Source organism: Populus nigra, chromosome 3 (genome assembly GCF_951802175.1).
Source record: "Populus nigra chromosome 3, ddPopNigr1.1, whole genome shotgun sequence".
Taxonomy (NCBI): Eukaryota; Viridiplantae; Streptophyta; class Magnoliopsida; order Malpighiales; family Salicaceae; genus Populus; species Populus nigra.
The window spans coordinates 24,411,319-24,432,547 of NC_084854.1; the positions used below are offsets into that span (position 1 = coordinate 24,411,319).

Sequence of the window (21,229 nt, forward strand, 5' to 3'; positions counted from 1 at the left end):
TGTTGGCCAATTACAAGAAAAGGGTCTTTCAATTCTTATTCAACAAGGGATATGTAATATTTATCATCCAAGGAGGGGATTAATTATGCAGTCCAGAATGTCAACAAATAGAATGTTTGTTGTGTTGGCTTCAGTAATGCCTCAAGTTACAACATGTTTTCAAACTGTGACTGAGGACAACTCACATTTGTGACACTATCGATTTGGACATCTTAGCTTCAAGGGATTGAGAACTCTTATCTACAAGAAAATGGTGAGAGGACTTCCAAATCTCCAAGCTTCATCAAAGGTGTGTTCAGACTGCATGGTGGGAAAACAACATCGTGAGGTTATTCCCAAGATGAGCCTGTGGAGAGCTTCACAACGTCTTTAACTAATTCATGATGATATCTGCGGACCTATCAAGCCTGAATCACATAGTCATAAAAGGTACTTAATCAATTTTATAGATGACTATAGTAGGAAGACCTGGGTTTATTTCTTATCTGATAAATCTGAGGCATTTGATGTATTTAAGAAGTTCAAAGCACTTGTTGAAAAAGAAACTGGTAATTCTATTTGTTGCCTACGTACTGATAGAGGTGGAGAATTCACCTCGTTGGAGTTTAATCAATTTTGCAGCACAAATGGAATAACTAAGCAACTTACTGCCTCTTACACACCCCAACAAAACGGGGTGGCTGAGAGAAAGAATCGCACTGTTATGAACATGGTACGCAACATGCTGTCAGGAAAACAGATTCCTAAGGAGTTCTGGTCTGAGGCTGTCAACTGGGCGATACATATATTGAATCGAAGTCCAACTTCAGCTGTAGAAGAGGTAACACCTGAAAAGGCCTGGAGTGGTAACAAACCTTCTGTGCATTATTTTAGAGTATTTGGATGCATTGCTCATGTCCATATTCCAGACAAACGAAGATCAAAGTTGGATGATAAAAGTGAGAAATGTATCCTGTTAGGTGTAAGTGAGGAGTCAAAAGCATCTAGGTTATACAATCCGGTTTCAAAGAAGGTGATAATTAGTAGAGATGTGGTATTTGTCGAAAATGAGAAATGGGAATGGAAAAGAAGCAATGAAGAGATAGAAGTTGATGTTTTAGAATGAGGTGATGAAGAAGAAATCAGGACTCAAGAATCTGAAGAAGGTGGGAATGCTGAGATTGAAGAAGTAGATGGTGTGAATGCTGAGATTGAAGAAGTAGACAGAGGAGGTTTTAATTCTCCATCTGGAGACTTAAATGCAACTGCAGAAGGTTCTTTAAATCCAGCTCAAGGGAGGAACAGAAGAGAGCCTTCTTGGATGCAAGATTATGTGTCAGGTGAAGGATTATTAGAAGAAGATGAGACTGAAAATTTTGTGATGTTCACTGTTTCAGAAGACCCTGTGTGTTTCGAAGATGCTTTCAAAAGTCTGAAGTGGAGAGAAGCAATGAAATTAGAGATCAAAGCCATCGAAGAGAATGAGACCTGGGAGTTAACAACATTACCAGAAGGAGCAAAGAAAATAGGAGTGAAATAGGTGTATAAGACCAAACTTAACGAGAAGGGTGAGGTTGACAAGTTTAAGGCTCGTCTTGTGGCAAAAGGGTATTCACAACAGCATGGTATTGATTACAATGAGGTGTTTGCTCCGGTGGCCAGATGGGATACTATTAGAATGGTTCTTGCTCTTGCAGCACAAAAGAGCTGGTGTGTGTATCAATTGGACGTGAAAAGTGCATTCTTGCATGGAGAATTAAATGAAGATGTATTTATTGATCAACCACAAGGGTTCACAAAGAGGGGAGAAGAACATAAGGTTTACAAACTTAAAAGAGCTTTGTATGGACTCAAGCAAGCTCCCCGAGCTTGGTATAGCAGAATTGAAGGGTACTTCATTAAAGAGGGTTTTGAGAAATGCTACTGTGAACACACACTGTTTGTGAAAACTAAAGATGGAGGTAAGATTCTCATTGTAAGCCTTTACGTAGATGATTTGATTTTTACTGGAAACAATGAGGATATGTTTGAGAGATTTAAGGAGTCTATGAAAAAGGAATTTGCCATGTCTGATCTTGGCAAAATGAAGTATTTTCTTGGTGTAGAAGTCATACAGGATCATCATGGAATATTTATCAATCAAAAGAAATATGCTTATGAAGTGCTGGAGAGGTTTGGGATGCTAAATAGCAACTCAGTAAAGAATCCAATCGTTCCAGGTTCCAGATTGTCAAAGAATGAGGGAGGAGCTGCTGTAGATACAACAATGTTCAAACAAATGATTGGCAGCCTTATGTATCTAACTGCTACCAGGCCAGACTTAATGTACTCTATTTGCTTAATTAGTAGATATATGGAGAGGCCTACTGAAATACATTTGCAAGCTGCGAAGAGGATTCTAAGATATTTGAAGGGAACGACTGAGCTGGGGATTGCTTACAAAAGAGAAGGAGGAGAAGAATTGGTTGGGTTTGCTGACAGTGATTATGCAGGAGACATTGATGATAGGAAAAGCACTTCTGGCTACATCTTCATGCTTGGAACTGGACCAGTTTCTTGGTCTTCAAAGAAGCAACCAGTTGTAACCCTGTCCACTACAGAGGCTGAATTCATTGCAGCGGCATATTGTGCATGCCAGGGAGTTTGGTTGAGACGAGTTCTTGAAAAGCTGGGACACTTTCAAAGTAAATGCACAACCATTTTTTGTGATAACAGTTCAGCCATAAAACTGTCGAAAAATCCAGTCATGCATGGAAGGAGCAAACATATAGATGTAAAGTTTCATTTCTTACGTGACTTGACAAAAGAGGGAACTGTGGAACTGGTGCACTGCAGCACACAAGAACAACTTTCTGATATAATGACAAAGCCTCTCAAATTGGAAGTGTTCTTAAAGCTGCGTGACAGACTTGGTATGTGTTTGAAGTTAGTAAACTAATTGCAATTCTGCAATTCAATTTAAGGGAGGATATGTTGAAGCATGCATTAAGTTTTAATGTTTTTCAGTTAATAATTCCCTGATGTTGGGGTAATCTGTTAGTGCAGAACAACATTTGAATTGGTCTAGATTTCTCACCACGTTTTTAGGAAGTAATAACGTAAAGTTTGTTTATTCTGTTTTTCTGTAAAGGCTTATATATACAGCCATTAGTGACTAAATAAATATGCTTCATTCCTTTAATTACTAAGAGTTGTCTATTATCAGAAGCTGAGAGTTAACAATATGTTCTTCTGACTGAGAACATAAATCTCTAAATTTATGATTCTGGCATTCTAAGTATTAGAAGAGGATTGAGACTGTAGCCTTATTATAGTGACTGCAAAAGGACATTGAAAAATGGTGAATCTAAAGTCTTATGATTATAGATCGAAATCTTACTTCTTGTTGAAAGGAGGGAAAAAAAAAGTGGAAAATAAATAATTATAGCCTAAGATATCTTGATTAAACTTGATTCAATAGATCAATTCGAGACCTAATCAACTCGTTTGGATGAGGGTTAAAAAAAATCAACTTTAAATTAATCTAATCAGTTTTTTTATAAAAAAAAAAATTATAATATTTTTAAGAAATAAATCTGATTTAATAATTATGTAATAAGCTAGAAAAAATAATAATCCGAGAATACCATGGATCTTTCTAATAATGGACACGTCATTAGATCCCACGTTAAGATTCTGATTTATGATCCCATAACCTTCTTGAGCTTTTTCTTTATGTCTCCTAGTGTTCAACATTATTGTTTGATTAATTTTTAAATTTTAACATAATACTTTTAGTTAATCAGACCATCAATCTTAAAATTGGCAAACATATGTGATATGCTTCAAAGTACAAGATTAAAAAAGAGTATTGAAACTCTTAAAGATTCTGTCTGGTAAGAACAAATTGAGAGACCCTTTAAATTGACAAAGATGAGGTTTTACAGATCTTTATGGATAACAATTGATAATTACAGTCTACACGTTGTATAAATTACCCTCTCTTTCTACTTGTGCCTTGCTAATGTACAGAGCAAAATTTTATATGGGGAATTCTTATTTTAACTTGTCAAAGTTCCATCCCTCCGGTCCAGCACAGTTCTCACATAGTCTTCCAAATTCATCACATTGACAGCACCTCTCTCTTTAACAGCAACCAGCACAGTTGTAGCGACTCCAGTAACGATACCTGCAAGTTCACTCGTAAGAATTTATAGTATCATGCTAGGAGAAGGGTAGGTTCTGTATCGTGTCGGACAGCAAATTCTAGTTACAATGGAATGTACAGTATGTATTTTCATTATGTCAGTCAAGGTTACCAGCATAAGTTCATGCATGTTCAGTCGGGCATACATGCAACAAATAAATATGCTCGAAAGAAATGCAGGAAACAAAGTGCAAGTTCTTACCGTTTTCAACCACGCCAGGTAACAATTTAATGTTCTTCTCAAGTTCAGCAGGGTTCTGTATCCCATTTGGAAAGCTGGTAAAAGGATTAGATAACATTAGGGTCCATGAATATCATGAGCATGAGTAAAACGCTCGTGTCTGTCAATTTTGATGTCGATTCAGATCCACTTTACAAATGTTAATGGTACTTGGGTTCTAGAAATTGACTATCAAGTTTTTGCATCATGACTCAGGCCAAAAAGGAAAGACAAAGTTAACATACCTCACATCTACAACCATATTCCCAAGATCAGTGAACAATGGACCATTCTCATTCGAGGTAAATCGAATTTCAGGAACTGAAACATCAACAGGAGACAGTTAAACAAAAAACTTGGAAAAGGGTTCTTGAGTCTAAAAAAACTTGAAAAACAAAAAACACCAACAGTATACTTTTAGTGTTTCAACTAAAAAACTAGCCTGTCCAAAAACTTTTGGTGTGTGAAATTGGGTGTTCTTTTAACTCAGTATTAGTCAAAACCAACCTCCTCCAAGAGTAGCAAGACGCTTCAGCACAGGTGTGAGGGCAGGAGGAAGAACTTCGACCTAAAACATATCTTGTTAGTATATAGCATATCCATAAAGATCACAAACATGCAGCCGCGAAGGAAAAAAGGGGGCATTTTTGTAACAATAAAAATTTCTATGGGTCACCTCTGATCAGCACTGAAGTTCTTATTATAGTATATTTTCAATCCAAAATATTTTCCTATGATTTTTATCTGTTTTCAACTAACAAGCAATCCATTGTGGACAATAGATTAGGAGTACTGTAAGCAGTGATTGTAAAAGAAGGGTTCTTGATTCTTAATAGTTATGCTTAATATTCATTTGATCTGGCTATAGCAAAAACATATGACAATTGGTATTCAGATGTCTATGAAAACAGCAGTGAGCATCAACTACTAGGAGCTCAAATGTGTACTGATAATAAATAACCACAAGGAATATCAACTGACAGGAACAGGGAATGCGCTGCCAAGCCGGTGAACAACCTTCGGTTGATCAACTAGTATGATGCATTCACTTGCCACAGAATCAATTACCTGTTCAAAAATAAAAAAAAATCATGGCAATCAAAATATGGGAGATGAGTAAAACTACTTGACTGTTGCAGTATTCAAGAACTTTGATAAGGCATAAATTTTAAGGATTTCCTCTGACTGTTTTCACACCAAACCAATACCACAGTTGTCTAATTACACAGGAATAAAGAAAATATGGCATCATCATAGAAATGTTTCTGCATACCTTTTGCATGGTATGTGCAGGTCCTCCACACTGCAAAGCAAAAGGATAACTAGTGAAGGAACTTCCACGATAATTTAATGCAGATCTGAAAAGACAGATGAAAGGATGAAGCATTCTGACCTTTAATAGATTTTTATTGAAGTCCACTTCATCAACCCCATCAAATGCAATGTCAATTTTACTAACACCACTCAAATCAACCTGTGAACCAATTTCATGAAGCAGGCCATGTAAATGAAACATAGGGGAGATCAACAACTTTTGAGACCTTTTTTGCTTTTTAATAAAAAGAAATTGTTGCGAACACCATTTTTTCTCAATATAGACTTACAATTGTGACTCCAAACTGTGTAGCCAAAACTCGTGATTGATAATTGCCCCCAACTGCTATGATATCTTTCAACTGGAGAGAGGAAACCAAAAAAATATTCTCAAGTTAAATCAACTCAACCAATACATATGGGAATCTACTTTAGGTCAGCTTCAACCTAGCACATGAAGGCATTCAAGTCAGTGGCTGAGCAGCATTACACTAGGGAAAACGAGAGCATTGGATGAATTTGAGTGGCCCAAGAATCAACCAATCAGGAAGCCCTTTAATTGATAGCTTCATTGTCTGTCATTTTCCAGCACTAATTTAGATTTAACTAAGTAGGTTTTTCGCATTTTATGGATCTGAATATTTTGTGAAGAATACATTCTTTCGAAAATAATTGGTGAAAATGGAAAGGAGTAAACTCGTCCCAGGTCAAGTCCAAGCCCAGTTGAACTTTAGAAGTAAAATATTGTGTGCATTTTAAATGCTATTAGATATAAACTAAACCTCAAAGTATTATTCTTATTAAATTTAATCCTCTGAGGCTTTAGGCTATCTTTTTCATAGGAAACTTCCAAGGATTTGCACCAAAAGCCTTTTGCAATGACTTTGTCTAAGAATTCTAAGAAGTAAAAAAACCAGCATCGATTTGATCTCCAGCATGTTAGCCACAGAAAAATAAAAGGTAAGAAACAAAAAAAAAAATAAGAGTCCCGTTGGGTTATTATGGGATACAAACCTTTCCTTCTCTAATTAGTCTACCAAGTTCCTCCATAACCATAGATATTGTGGTTCCTGAGCCCAGACCAATTACCATTCCAGACTTCACAAGTTCCACGGCTTTCCTTGCAAGGATGCGCTCTGTTGATTCCTGATCTTCAAGGGTTCACACATGTAAGTACTCAACAAATCAAGATATTTAACATAACATGAAGGAAAGAAGCCAAAGAAAAACACACTATTTTATTCATGAAAGAAGGCTGCGGTTTCAAAGGCACCAAAAAGCCCCAAATACTAGCAGTTTCATACCATCATGTCACTAATCCAACTCAAGCCATACTTGGAAAATATGCTAGTTATAGGCACCCCGGAAACAAAATTCTGAAATTACTTGACAGCAGATATAACTTCTAGTGCATCGCCTAATCAGCTTCTTGATTAAGCATAACAGCTATCTAAAAAACAACAAGAAAGAAAGGATTTTTAAACTTACTAAGCACAGGGCTTGCAAATACTGAATTTCTTCTCTTGGAACCACTTGACACATTCCTATTAACAGAACGTTTAGTGAGAAGATGGCTGCTTCCAGATATTATTTGATTGGGATCGGTGACAATTCTTGGTATGGCATAATCTGTTTAAAAGAGAATCAATTAAATGACATATTTCCAATATTTTTTATGTTAAATTCTCATTTCTCTCTACAGGAAGAAAAAAATGCTCACCAGATTTGAGGTTTGCAGAACTCCCAGCTTCATGAACAACTGAATATGGCACTTGGCTTTGTCCTGTTCCCACCTTTTTCGCTCGAGGGGCCCTTGATTTCTTCTTTTTCATACCATGTAAACCCGGAACCAGTTCATGATTATGCTCGAGAATAACACGACAGACATACACTCGTCCATCAGGACCTATGGTTACATTCAACTTGGCTTTACAATTCGTTCTAGGTGGCAACCTCTTCCGAAAATTAAACCTGTTAGTCTGACTAGCAGAGGGCAACTCCTTACCAGACCGCGAACACGCAAGCGTAAAATACTTCACATTCCCATCATCTCCGGACTTTGTGCTTTTCTTTATCGTATTAAACCCCAAATGACAAGCATACTCGTCGTAATAGGATCGAACTTCATCTGGGGTGTTGAACACCATTCCAATGCTAGGGGGTTTTATTTCATCATCATTCCCAACTCCTTCACTCTCTTTCTCGTCAATATTAATAACTATCACTTCATCACTATCAACTACCATTTTATCATTCCTCCCTTCTATGTCTTTCTCTACTGTCACATTCACTTTAGTATCTACTATCACGTTCATTTTACTATCATCTTCCATTTACCTATCATACAGCAAAAACTAACGTTAAATTCACATCTTCAATCCATCAAGTCACATAAAACACCAAATTCATCAACTTTTGAATGCATTTAATCAAGTGGGCCAATCTCAAAACTTATTTACTCCGCTAATGATCAGTTTAAAAGAAATATCATTAGAAATACAAAATGACTAGTAACACCAAAATTTGTAGATTTTTTACGCTTATAGGCAAATAAAATGAAACCCAGATTAAAAAAAATCGAAACTTTACATTGCTAATGCATTAATGACTGAATCCTTTCATTGAATTAGACTCTAATTTAGTTCATTTGAGCTCAATTTTTATCATGTATTCAAAAGGGTATCTGTTTGTGTGAGAGAGAGGGAAAGAGAGGAACCTTTGAGCTTTGAAGTGTGGCCGTCGGCAGAGAAATGGATTCTTCACGAAAACAGAGGCAGACAATGAATGTAGACTTCTTATGCCGACTTTTGTCAAAGAGCTAGTTTTATGAATTGTGAATACTTTTTTTTTTTTTGTGACAGGCTGACAGCCATGTCTATATCGATTTTTTTATATATCAGTTTATGAACAGCAGGATCAATTTCACACTCCCATTTTTTCAAAAAAAAATAATATAAAAGGAAATAAATTTCATAATCTGTATTTTCCTTTTAAAATATTTTCCAACTCTAATTTTTTTTCTCACTAGATATATTTGACTAAATTGTGGCAAAGCCATAAAATTTATTTGTTGGAATTGTAGAGATAATATCTATTTTCGTGTATGGAATTTGATAGATTTCCAAAAATGTACTGTAAACTAGTGATAAACTTCTAAATTACAACAAAAAATATTGATTAAATTTCCAATAATACACAACAAAGGTCTTGATAGATTTCCAAAAATGTACAAACAAAATCTTGACAAGTTTCCAAATATGCACAAAAAAACTTTAAAACAAAATCTTGAAAATTTTCCATATATGCACACAAATAGAAAAAAAAACATAGGTAAAAATAAGAGAAATTTCCTATTTACCACCAAGAATGCTCTCCTGTAAATTTCCTAAAAAAGCACCAACAAAAATTGATAAGTTTCCAAATATGACAGAAAAAAAATCTTTATGAATATTTCCTAAACATTAAAAATGGGCTGATATAATGATTAGTGTCATTTATCTAGAAATGGTTGATAAGTTGATTCAAGTATTCTTTTATTATAAAAAAAATCTAAAAAAATATAAAGTAGGCTCGCCATTAAATTCATTTAACCATTTAATGATTAAGGGTAATATAGAAACTTTTTGCAATAGATAAGGGGGACATTGGAAAGTTTTAACCTATACAGAGGTAGAAGTAAAACATTTGCAAATCTGTAGGGGTCAAATTATAATTATGACCAAGTGGGACAACCTGTAAGATTTGGCTCTATTAAATGTTTATTAACCTTAACAAAAATATTATTAGAATTGGAGTGACCTTCACTGTTCATATGAAGGTCCTCCCTCGTAATTATCTTGTCTTCTAAGTATTTTGTTTTTTTCACCTATTTGTTTTGGGTTGTCTTTTTAGTGAAAGTCTCTTGCTTATTTTATTTTTATTGAATGTTTGGGAGCGTGATTATAGTTGGTTTTTAAAATATTTTTCATTCAGAAATATATTAAAATATATTTTTTGTTTTTTAAAAAATTATTTTTCATATTAGTGCATCAAAACAATCTAAAAACATTAAAAAAATATTAATTTAAAAAAATTAAAAATTTTTGGAATTGCGGGTTGGACCGCATTCTCAAACGATCCTTTAAGTTAAACCTTTTCAATAGTTGTCATCAGTAGAGTACCCGTATTATGCTGCGGGTTAATATAACTTTTTTAAAAAAATAATAAAATATTTAGATATTATTATTATATTTTATAAAAAAAACCATGAAATAATATTTAAAATTATGAATGTATAAAACAATACAATATAGAAGAAATATTAAAAAACATGATGAAAAAACAATATAAAACAAAGACATAATCCACTTTAAATTGCATCAATAACCTATAATATTTTTTTTCTTTTTAAAAATTTTATTTACCAAGTGACTTGTTATTCCCAATCTAACCTTTTTAGGTTAAGCTGAATATAGAGCTCGAATAAGTTTTGATTTTGGGTTAATATTTAATTTAAAAAAATAAAATAAAATTTTATTAATTCAAATTAATTAAAATTTTCAAAACTAAATTTTAAACTGAAATATATATTCAATATTTTTTTAAAATAATCAACATCTTTATCTCAGCTTTTTAATTCAATCTTTAATTATAATAAGTAAATTTATTATTATTTATTAACATATATTCAATATTTTTTTAAAATAATCAACGTCTTTATCTCAGCTTTTTAATTCAATCTTTAATTATAATAAGTAAATTTATTATTATTTATTAACATATATAATTTTTAATTTATTTTATTAAATACAAATATAATTTTTTTTAATTTATAATTATTATTTTTTTAATAAAAAAAACATTAATAACACCTATATATTTTTTCAGCGATGAGATCGTCCTACGGCGTCGCATGAAGAGTCAGGCTAGTGTCCACCAAAACGATGGGTTTAAAGTATCCGTGATTTGTGTAGTGGAAACCTAAATAACAATTAAAGAAAAAAACTTTTATAGCGGTTTGGACAGCTCAAACAGTGAACATATAGTTATCTGACATGCTTTACAAACAAAAAAAAAATCCTACTGGTTAATCAAAGGCTGTTCTCTTCAAGCCAGTTAGAATTTTTTTTCTTGGGTGAGCTACACCTTTCTCATGGCGAGCCACTCTTCGTCTTCCTCAGGTAAGCATGTGATCTGACGAACAACTATAACAGATACCTCTATCACCCACACAAAAACCTTTTCTCTACCATACTTTCCCTGCATGCATTTCTTTTCTGTTTATCCTCCTCTTCTATTAAACTAATTTAAGCATCAAAAGGTCTTTAAAAACACAAATTTGCAGGTAATATCAAGCCCATTCGTTCCGATCAATCCATTAAAACGAGTTCACGTTTTCCCAACATTTCAGTTTAAAAAACGTTGTATTTTAAATTGAAGGATGTTAAGAGCAAGATAGAGAAAAAAAGGTTATGGTTGGCCAGTTAACCTAAGAACACTTAAGCATGACTCAAAGGAGAGCATTGAAGAGAAAGAAATAGGGTATAGAAATACAAGATGTTTTAGAGATTGAGTGCCAGGGATGGCTGCCATCAGTTTCTAACTTGTTCATGCAACTCTGGTTCTCGGATCAAAGTATCCTCGAGCCAATTTTATACATCTTACAATTCCAATCCTGAACTTTCTGATTTCTGATTAACCCAGCCATAAAGAAATGAACATAAGTGGCTTTGCAGCTTACGAAGCTAACCAGTTGAAAAAAATATGACAGTATGCCATCATAGCCACTAGATTTTAGCACAAGGACCCCCCCTCTCTATCTGTGATTTGTCCTGCGGTTATGTACCCGGATGAGTATGCTTGCATACCCACCAGATTAACTACGCCCAAAAAACAAGCAACGAAAACCAAGAAAAAAGAAAAGAAATTGTTAAAGGGAAGAACTTGCGTCTCTGTGACCGGGTACACCTTCCAGGAATTCTTCTAAATTCATTACTTTGATATTACCTCTGTCTCTGACAACAACTAGCACTATTGTTGCAACCGCAGAAAAAATGCCTGCAGGAAAACACAATATATGGTAAGTTTAAGAATCACGGGAAAGTTGTAGAGGTGCATTGAGTTTTAGGGTGAAGAACTTTTCCTTTATCTTTTCTTTTTTACTTTCTTTTCTTTTCTTTTCTTTCTTTTTTTTTGAAGAAATTATTTTGGCTTCTGAATCGAAACCGCATAATGTATAAGATATATGTTTATTTTTAACAAATGTACCAAGATACTACATGCTCCATGTCTTTCTTACCATTATCAACTACACCAGGTATCATGTTAATGTTCTTCTCAAGGTCAGCAGGATTCTGTATTCCACTTGGGAAGCTGCCAAAGATTAGGGAAACTTGAGTCAAACCACTATAATCATTAAGAAATTTTAACGTTGGCATTTTGGAAACACTCTAGCGCCAAGACAGCGAGACCATTAGATGCCCAATAAATACTTGTTTTGGAATGGATTTGTAGGGTTAAATAAATATACTGCTGAGACTAGAGTGTTAGCAAAAGAGAGCAGCATATCCATTGCCCCTAGGAGGCTACTTGGAAGGCAAAGGTGTAGGTTGGATTGGGTCTTAAGCACAAACAAAAAAAAGGATTAGCACCGTACAAATGGTTCATTTAAAGGACAATTCTTATCCATCAAATGAGGGGGGGGGGGGGGGGGGGGGGGGGGGGGGGGGGTGTTGTTCACATCAACATACCTAACATCTATGACCATATTCCCAAGATCTGTGATTACCGAGCCATCCTTTCTCGAAGCAGAACGAATTTCAGGAACTGAGAGATTAACAGCAAATGCAGTTATTAGCATAGAGCACAACTTACCATGGAACTTATCAAAAAATTAAAAAATTAATTAATTAAAAACTGCTAAGGGATAATTTATATGGTTAACAAGCCACGCTCTTATAAGGGGCCATTTCCTCTTATATGAAGGCACTGAAATGACTCTATACCATGAACCATTTATGTTATAATAGAAAATCACATTGTTAAAAGTTTACAGTTCTCCTTACTGTATTAGGACCAAGTGACTTGCCCAAGATGTATTATAAAAATAAACACTTTAAAGATGGATCAGTTGAGAAAACTGGAACAATGTTGTCAAAACTAACCTCCTCCAAGAGCAATCAGGCGCCTTAAAACAGGTGACACGGCAATAGGGAGAACTTCCACCTAAAGTGCATCTTATCAGTATTCTAAACATGATAACGTGATAATTTTCCTTGATCAATCATCATATAATACTTATGCCTCAATAATATTAAGTAGGTAAAGCTATAAGCATCAGCCATGAAGAAATCACATAAATATTGCGAACAGAAAAAATAAAAAATAAAAAACAAAGAATTGATTAACCATGAAGGAAGTATAAACTAACCGCTACTGGAATATTGTTACCAAGCCGGTGAACAACCTTTGTATGTTCAACCAATAGAATACACACTTTTGCCATTGAATCAATCACCTGATTTCAGGAAGAAAAAGAGAACAAATCACCATGGTATTTTGGAGAACATTTTTTGTGTCAGAAGGCTGGATTACAAAATGTGAGGCAGTCCTTCCTTCCCCTACCCAATATTCCTCTCCAGTTTGAAGAGGAGGTAGACTAGATTCTAGAATCCTCATCAACTTGGAAGTTGAAATTTTGAGTGCTATTTCTAGAGCATGTTAAGTACAACAATTTAGCATAAAACACATTATTTTGAAACTATAAACTCTGTTTAAAGCCATCAAAGATCATCATCATTCCTTTAAGTTGTATATGCTGACTAGATACAGCCATACAGAAAAGACCAGGTTAGGGATTAGGATAGGCACATGAGATGGCACATTCGTTATTGACTGAGAAGACAAGATAAACCTTTTAAGTTTTTATAAAATCAAACTCTCATAGTTTTGTTTAAAACTAAAAATTTGATTTTCGAATAAATTAGTATGAACAAGAGGTGATAGTAATAATCTGCTACTGACCAAACAATTGCCTTATCATTACCTCACCTTCTGCACAGTATGATTAGCTCCCCTGCACTGGCAAGAGAAGACAACGGTAAATACACCATCTAGAATCAAAACACACAAAAGAGGCATTATGATTTCAAATCTCAACCTTCAATAGGTTTTTGTTGATATCGACTTCATCCACCACATCAAATGCAATGTCAATGTCATTCACATCATTCAGATCAACCTGAAATTGTGCATGATAGATGACACATAGAAAACTAAATCATTTGGATGTCTGATTTAGAAGAAGCACGCTATTAAAAAGAATCTGAACCTTACAGTTGTCATGCCATATTGTCGAGCTGTAATGCGTGACTGGTAGTTTGTACCCACTGCAACAATGTCTTTCAACTGGAAGAAAATTAGAGAAGGCAAAGTTAAACTCATACATCAGAATCAATAATTTGAAACCAACACAATATAGATGAACTACTAGTTATTAAAGGTATATTCAATAATTGGTGCCATCCCCATACAATCATAATCAGACTACTGAGATGCAAGAAAAATTTTCCAGGAGCAACTATACCACTAGCACCATTTCAACTAGCATGCAGGTCTTGCAAAGGCAGCGACTAAAATGGGCCGACAGGGTCTCTAGTAAGATAAATTTAGGCATACAAGATGTATATGATGGCACTGGTATTACTTCAAAAGGCAATTCAATCACTTTCTTCTCCAGATAAGAAGTTTTAGAGAGGATATGTACACCTTTCCTTCTTGAATTAGTTTTCCAATCTCCTCAATGACAAGGGTTAAGGTTCTTCCAGTGCCTAGTCCAATCACCATTCCAGATTTAACAAGTGCCACAGCCCTTTTGGCAAGGGCATGCCTTAAGGAGTCTTGGGCTGCAGAATTATAACATATAGATTATATAAATGACAATACAGTAAGTACTCACTGAAGGCAAAGGAAAAAACTTAGAAGACAAACTTGATATTCCAAGTATGAATGAACCATTCCAATAAAAAAATAAGATTTTATCAAGAATAGTTGAATGTAGTGAAATAGTAGAACTAGGAACTACCTGGCATTGCAAGTGGAAGTCCAAATAAGACAGCAGGTTATGTTAGCAAAGAATTTGGTGATGAATGTCAAAGAGTATGTTCACAAGCAAACAAAAACCCTTCTATCAATATAGCAAAACAATTCATACATGTTAACATCAAAATTATGAAACATTGAGGTACTTGAGAGCATTTGGGAAGCAAATTTCAGTTTTGAAACTTATGAATTATAGCCACAACAGTTCTCATATAAATCGAGTTCCAAACCATCTCCATAAAATTTTACAAGGAAACAAGACTTGAGAAACAAAAGTATGGAAAGTGGGTCTTCAAACATACAGTTTTGGGAACCTTCAAGGGCTGGGCTTCTCCTCTTGAGACGATTGGATATGGTTTCCCCTGTGGGGAGGCCAGTGTAAGAACAAAGAAGATGCTTGTCACCATTCAGCAAATGATTTGAAAAGCTGGGTCGTTGCATTACAGAATCTATGAGAAGAAAGGTTACTCTGTCATCAGATTGCCATATAAATGCATAAAAGAAAACGGATGCTTCTGTAGAAGTGTTCTACAAAAAATCTAAAATTCAAAGAACTAAGTACTTTGACTGTTATACAGCTATATCATACATTAAGACATGAGTACTTGCAATGAAAGAAATTTCACCTGGTGATGCAGTCTCACTGCCCAGAGGTTCACCAAAAATTGACCGAAAATCTGGGTGCAACATCATTCCAGCCTGTTCTTTTCCCTCACGTCCCTTTCTCGTTCGAAAGGGTTTACTCTTTTTACAGATGTTTGGGTGTAACTGTCCTGGAGTCAGTTCATGATTATGATCAAGAACAACATTACATATATGGAACTGTCCTTGAGGATTCAGTACAAGATTAATCTTCGCTTTGCAATTCGTTTTAGAAGTCTGCTTCCATTGGAACCTACTCTTTGGAATTCCTCGGTCCTTACCACATTGCGAGCATGAAAGTACAATATATGTCAATCGTCCATCATCATCACACCTTGAACTTCGTCGCATTATTCCAAAGCCTACACGCTGGGCATACCTATTATAATAATCACGAACTTCTTCTTGAGAGGCAAAAACCATCCCAATCTTTGGTGTTTCTACTTCCCCATCCCCATTTAATAAAACTCCACTGACACCATATTCGTCTACTTTCTCATTATCACTAGAAGACACTTTTATGTCTTTCTTTAACGGTACATCTACCATAGAATTACTTTCCATCTCCTGATCAAATAAAGGAAAGGAAAACTAAAATTAGCATGAAATGCAAAGCCAACTGAACTTGGCAAAACAAAATTTAACAAAGAATGGAGCAAACACATCAAGAATGTTAAAACTGGCACTCTAAATATTGAGAATTTTTAGCTTAATGTCACCCGAATGCATATGAAAATCTAAAAGAGATTCAAAATCCAGCCCAGAATACAATTCATTCCAGATGATCAGATACTGGGCTGCATTTTTAATCTGGACAGTCCAAATTCTTCAACTTTTCAGAATCATGCCTGGAAACATCAACAAACTCTCAACTAGCTACATCTTATTTCAATTAAACTCTATGGTAACATTAAAGCAGCAATCTTTAGTTGAACACAATCTGCAATAACGAACGTTTCTGCTTAAGCCCTGCTCCAATAGCTCACAACCATGATTGAGCACAGTCAAATCAAGAGAAATAACTACAGTAAACTCGAAGCTTAACATTTGATTTGAAGCCCATTTCTTGTCAATTCCATGCAAATCTAATAAAAGATCTTTCTTTTTGGAAAAAAGAAAGAAAAAGAAAACGAAAAACCCACCATATTTTGAGCTTTAACCAAGTTTAGCCAAAGAAATGCTTCCAATTCAATCGGCTGAATCCTGAAATGGGGATTTTGAATTACTCTCTGATCACAAAGTCGGTGTGATTTTCAATTTGCCACGCTCTCTTGTCATTACATGTATAGAGTAGCAGATAAGTAGCATAAAAGAAGAAAAAAGTCAAAGAAAAAGCAAACATGCAAGAGAGGGAGAGGGCGAACAGACATACCCATGGTTATAAGGTAGCTTTTGATTACAATCATGTAGAAAAAATTGGAGATAATAGAAGAAAAAAAAGAGTTTGTTCGAATAGATAAAAACAAACATAAAAAAATAAATTTAAATCTAAGATAATTTATAAATTGTTAAAATAGAAAGTAGAGAAAGTATATGTTTTAATATATAATATTTTTTATTTTTTATTTTTAAAATATTTTTATAAAAAAATTTAATTTTAAATTATCCAACTAAAACATATAACGATAAAAATATATATCATCATAGTTTTAAAACTCAAATCAATGATCAATCTAGGACAATACCCCGATCACATGTTAGGTTAACCTAGTTTGACCTGAATCGACATAAAAATAAAAATAATTATTATTATAGTTTTAAAAATCAATTTAGGGGTCGACCTGAAACAAGACCTGAGTCATGAGTAGGGTTGATCAATGTAATGACAAATATGATTATTATTATAATTTTAAAACCCGACTCAGGGATTGACAAGATGTAAGGCCCGAGTCACATGTCAAAAGGGTTAATATAAAATAAAATTAATTATTATCATAATTTTAAAACTCGATTCGGTGGTCAATTCATGAAAAGGCCCGTGTCACATATTAGGAGGGTTGATCTAGGTCAATGCAAAAATAAAAGTTATTATAATTATTATGGTTTTAAAACCTAACTTAGAGGTTGACCGAGGCAAGACCTAGATCATAGGTCGAAAGAGTTAACACAAGTTAACCTAAATCAATATATGAATAAAGAGCGGTTATTATTATAATTTAAAAATCTAACTCTGGAGTTGACCTTGGATAAAATTCAAGTTACGAGTTGAGAGGGTCAACTTAGCTGACATATAATTTTTTTAAAAAAATTAATCAAAGTAACCTTGTTTTGACCATTGTTTTCAAAAAAAATTAATGAATTTTTTATTTATATTTTATCCTGGATTGACTTAAATTTTTTACTAAGTCATGTTAGGTCAAGTCAACCCTTTCTTAATTTTTTTTCTTAAACTCATACTAGTCTAGGCTCCAAATCAACCCATCAAGTCAATTCTTATTTTATAACTATGATCATTATAATATCATTAATTTCAACACTCAATATAAACTAAAATAAAAAAGTATCTAATTATTTTTATAAATATGTAAGTTTGATAACAATACATATTAAGGATAAAATAGATTTTTTATATATTTTTTATTATTTCTTGTTCACCATAACCAAACAGGATACAAAAACAAATATTTTATCTTGTATTTTATTATTAAACACAATTATATCTTCATTTTCTATTATTTATTGTCTTCTTTGTGTCTCTGTTTTTATTGTCATGGGATAGTAACTAGATGCCACCTAAAAGACTGTTTGGTACCAAGTGGCTTATATTTAGTTGTTTGTTATTGTGTAGCTTTCGCTTTTTATAATTGTATTTCGTTATCGTTTATTTGTGCGGTTTAGCCATGTTTTTTTATTTTTTTTGAATTTTTATTTGCTTTAAATTATTATTTTTATCTTTCAACTTTTTTTAATGTGCTAATATCAAAATAAATTTAAAAAGAATAAAAAATATATTATTTTAATATATTTTCAAATTAAAAATCACTTTTAAAAGCTATATTTTCCACAATAACAAACACTACCTTCAAATCTTGCTTTTATAAACACTAAAATAACTTGGTTTTTACTCATTAATATATGTTTTCTTTTACATATAAAAATCAATCTCACAATAATTTTAACTAAATATATTTTTTTAACACTAAAATAGCAACTCATATTAGACTTGGTTAACACTTAAATAATGAGTTAAGCAAATTGCTTGTAAATTGATGGGTTAACCAAAGTTATGATTTTTTTTATCTTAAAATATAGAAAACATCATTATTTTAGAAGGTTTTGTTTTTCTTAAAAAAAAACAAGTTTTTTTTTCTTGTCTTTTTTATCTTTAATTTTTTTGTTTTTATTGCTTTTTAATAGTAACCAAACGAGACTATTTAGTACCATGTAACTTATGTAACTGTTTGTTATTGTGTAACTTTTGCTTTTTATAATTGTATCTTGGCATCAAACAAGCTATCCAACTATGCTTTTCAAATATATTTTTTTTGTTTTAAATTATTATTTTTTGTGTTTTAGATTTTTTTTAATGTGGTAATGTTAAAATAAAATTTTAAAAATAAAAAATATATTATTTTAATACATTTTTAAATAAAAAAACATTTTTAAAAATTATATTTCTCACTGTGTCAAACACCACCTTCTAACCTTATTTTTATAAAAATTAAAATAACTTGGTTTTTATTCATTAATATATGTTTTTTTATTTTACATACAAGAATCTATCTCACAGTGATTATAACTGAGCATATTTTTTTAATACTCATATAGCAACTCATAATAGATTTACTTAACATTTAAATTATGGATTAAGCGAGTTGCTCATAAATTCACGGGTTAACCAAAGTTTTGATTTTTTTTTTTCTTAAAATATAGAAAACGTCATCATCATCTTATAAGGTTTTGTTTTTATATTAAAAAAACAAGTATTTTATATATATATAAACAGAAACAAATAAGTATTTCATCTCAGATTATGGTGTCTTCAACTTATGTAGAAAAATCTGAAGATAATATTGTTTTGGATTTTTTAAAAAAAAACAAATATTAAATTAATCCAAGTTAACTTTCAAATTAGTGAATTTTTTTTTATGAAAATAATATTTTTTTGGATTTTTTTTAAAAAACAAATATTAAAATAAATCTAAGTTAACTTTCAAATTAGTGAAATTTTTATTTTTATGAAGATAATATTGTTTTGGATTTTTTTTAAAAAAACAAATATTAAATTAATCTAAGTTAACTTTGAATCCATAATCCATCGAGCATTGGGTGGAATTTATTGCAGGATTGGGTTTTATAATTATGGTTTTGAATCTGGAGTGAGAGCAACTTCCCGTTTCCCATGTATTTAACACATGGTTCCTTGTAATAATAATAATAAAAAGTCAATAAATCTATATGAGAAAATGACCGGGTTTTTTAAATTTTAATAGCCAAGTAAAATGTGTGCTTCTATATACGAGTTAAGATGTCCTGTTCTTAACTTCATTTTCATTTTATGATTTATTATAAAAATATATTAATGCATAAATAGTATGGATTTAAGGGGGAAAAAGCTCCTTTCTCTTTTAATTTTTTATTTTTATCCTTTGACCTTTTATAAATTTTTTTATTTCTTTTCAATTTAATCCTTTAATTCTAATTTGTCATAAATTATCTTTTTTCAATTTGATTCTTATTTTTTTATTTATGATTTTTCTTCTTAACTCTTTTAAAAAAGTTTTATTAGTTTTAAATTTTACCATTTAGTCCAAGTTTATGGTGTATTATTTTTTTTTAATTTTATCCTCATCAATTAGTTTTTTCTTTTTTTATTTGAGTTATTTTTCTTTCCAATGTAACCCTCAAATAAAAAACTTTAGTTACTCTCTTATTTATTTTTTCTTTTAATTTTCACCATTCATTCTTTTAATTACATTATTTTTTATTTTGGATCCTATTGTGTTGATTTTGTTTTCTCATTTCATTCTTCAATGATAAATTTGCTAGGTATTATGCTTCACCATTTTTTTATATATGATACTTCTAGTTTAATAACTTGGGTTACGAGTTTGAAAAGTTTATATAGGTCAACAATTTTTTACTTGTTTTTTTTATTTCTCGTTTGACATTAGTATATATATATTTTTTAAAAAATTGCTTTTGTGGTTTTTTTATTTTTTTTCCTGTTGAATTATCCCGATCACATGACTCATGTCACAAGTTTCACAAGTTAATTTGGGTTGACTTGTATCTTATTACCTGAATTACACGTCTATCACATTACCTCAAGTTAACCTAGACCTTTCTCTCATCTTTTTTTTATTTAATTTCTTTCTTTTATAGATTTTTTCCAGTATTGCAATTTATTTTTAATATAAATTATTTGTTCATTGTTATTTATTTTTTATCATCTAATTAAAATAAAATCAATTTATTAATTCTAAATTGTTAATTTTTCTTTTTTTATTCAAATATAACTACAACACCTAAAAATTAGATCGGCGGAGTAACAAGACCATGCCTAGTCACTTAACTATATAAGTGGTTTAATTTTATCGTTAAATAATCTTCTATATCAATTTTATCATTAAACTCTTAAAAGTTTTCAATCAAGGACTTCCATCCAATTTCAAGGCTTTTCACCTATATTTCCATCTCAACTTTACCATTGATTTTTATTAAAAAATCGTTGTTATTTTATAAGAAATTTAATATTTTCCAAGTATTCTAATAGAGGTCTTTAGTTGAGAAATCAGAATAGTTTATAAATTAAATTGATAATACCCCAATATTTTGTGGTATATAATAATAAATCTTTAAGAACACGC

General features: G+C 32.2%; 2 protein-coding genes across 3 annotated transcripts; both read right to left on the reverse strand.

Annotated features, from left to right (window-relative positions):
- Positions 1 to 3,855: 3,855 nt before the first annotated feature.
- Positions 3,856 to 8,550, reverse strand: LOC133688761 (probable ribose-5-phosphate isomerase 3, chloroplastic). Of its 2 annotated transcripts, XM_062108368.1 has the most exons (12): positions 8,416 to 8,550; positions 7,420 to 8,036; positions 7,188 to 7,328; positions 6,714 to 6,850; positions 5,990 to 6,061; positions 5,779 to 5,859; positions 5,659 to 5,688; positions 5,367 to 5,453; positions 4,893 to 4,953; positions 4,631 to 4,706; positions 4,368 to 4,441; positions 3,856 to 4,147 (listed from the first exon to the last, which is right to left on the reverse strand). In XM_062108368.1, the coding sequence occupies exons 2-12, from the start codon at positions 8,030 to 8,032 to the stop codon at positions 4,020 to 4,022; spliced, it is 1,500 nt and encodes a 499-aa protein (XP_061964352.1). In that variant the 5' UTR covers positions 8,033 to 8,036; positions 8,416 to 8,550; the 3' UTR covers positions 3,856 to 4,019. The 2 variants fall into 2 exon arrangements, with proteins under 2 accessions (XP_061964352.1, XP_061964354.1); XM_062108370.1 differs by lacking the exon at positions 5,367 to 5,453.
- A 2,670-nt stretch (positions 8,551 to 11,220) lies between these two features.
- Positions 11,221 to 16,864, reverse strand: LOC133687900 (probable ribose-5-phosphate isomerase 3, chloroplastic). The gene is made up of 13 exons (XM_062107236.1): positions 16,792 to 16,864; positions 16,562 to 16,622; positions 15,404 to 15,986; positions 15,080 to 15,226; positions 14,445 to 14,581; positions 14,013 to 14,084; positions 13,837 to 13,917; positions 13,728 to 13,757; positions 13,108 to 13,194; positions 12,842 to 12,902; positions 12,428 to 12,503; positions 11,977 to 12,050; positions 11,221 to 11,735 (listed from the first exon to the last, which is right to left on the reverse strand). The coding sequence occupies exons 2-13, from the start codon at positions 16,562 to 16,564 to the stop codon at positions 11,608 to 11,610; spliced, it is 1,479 nt and encodes a 492-aa protein (XP_061963220.1). The 5' UTR covers positions 16,565 to 16,622; positions 16,792 to 16,864; the 3' UTR covers positions 11,221 to 11,607.
- Positions 16,865 to 21,229: the final 4,365 nt, after the last annotated feature.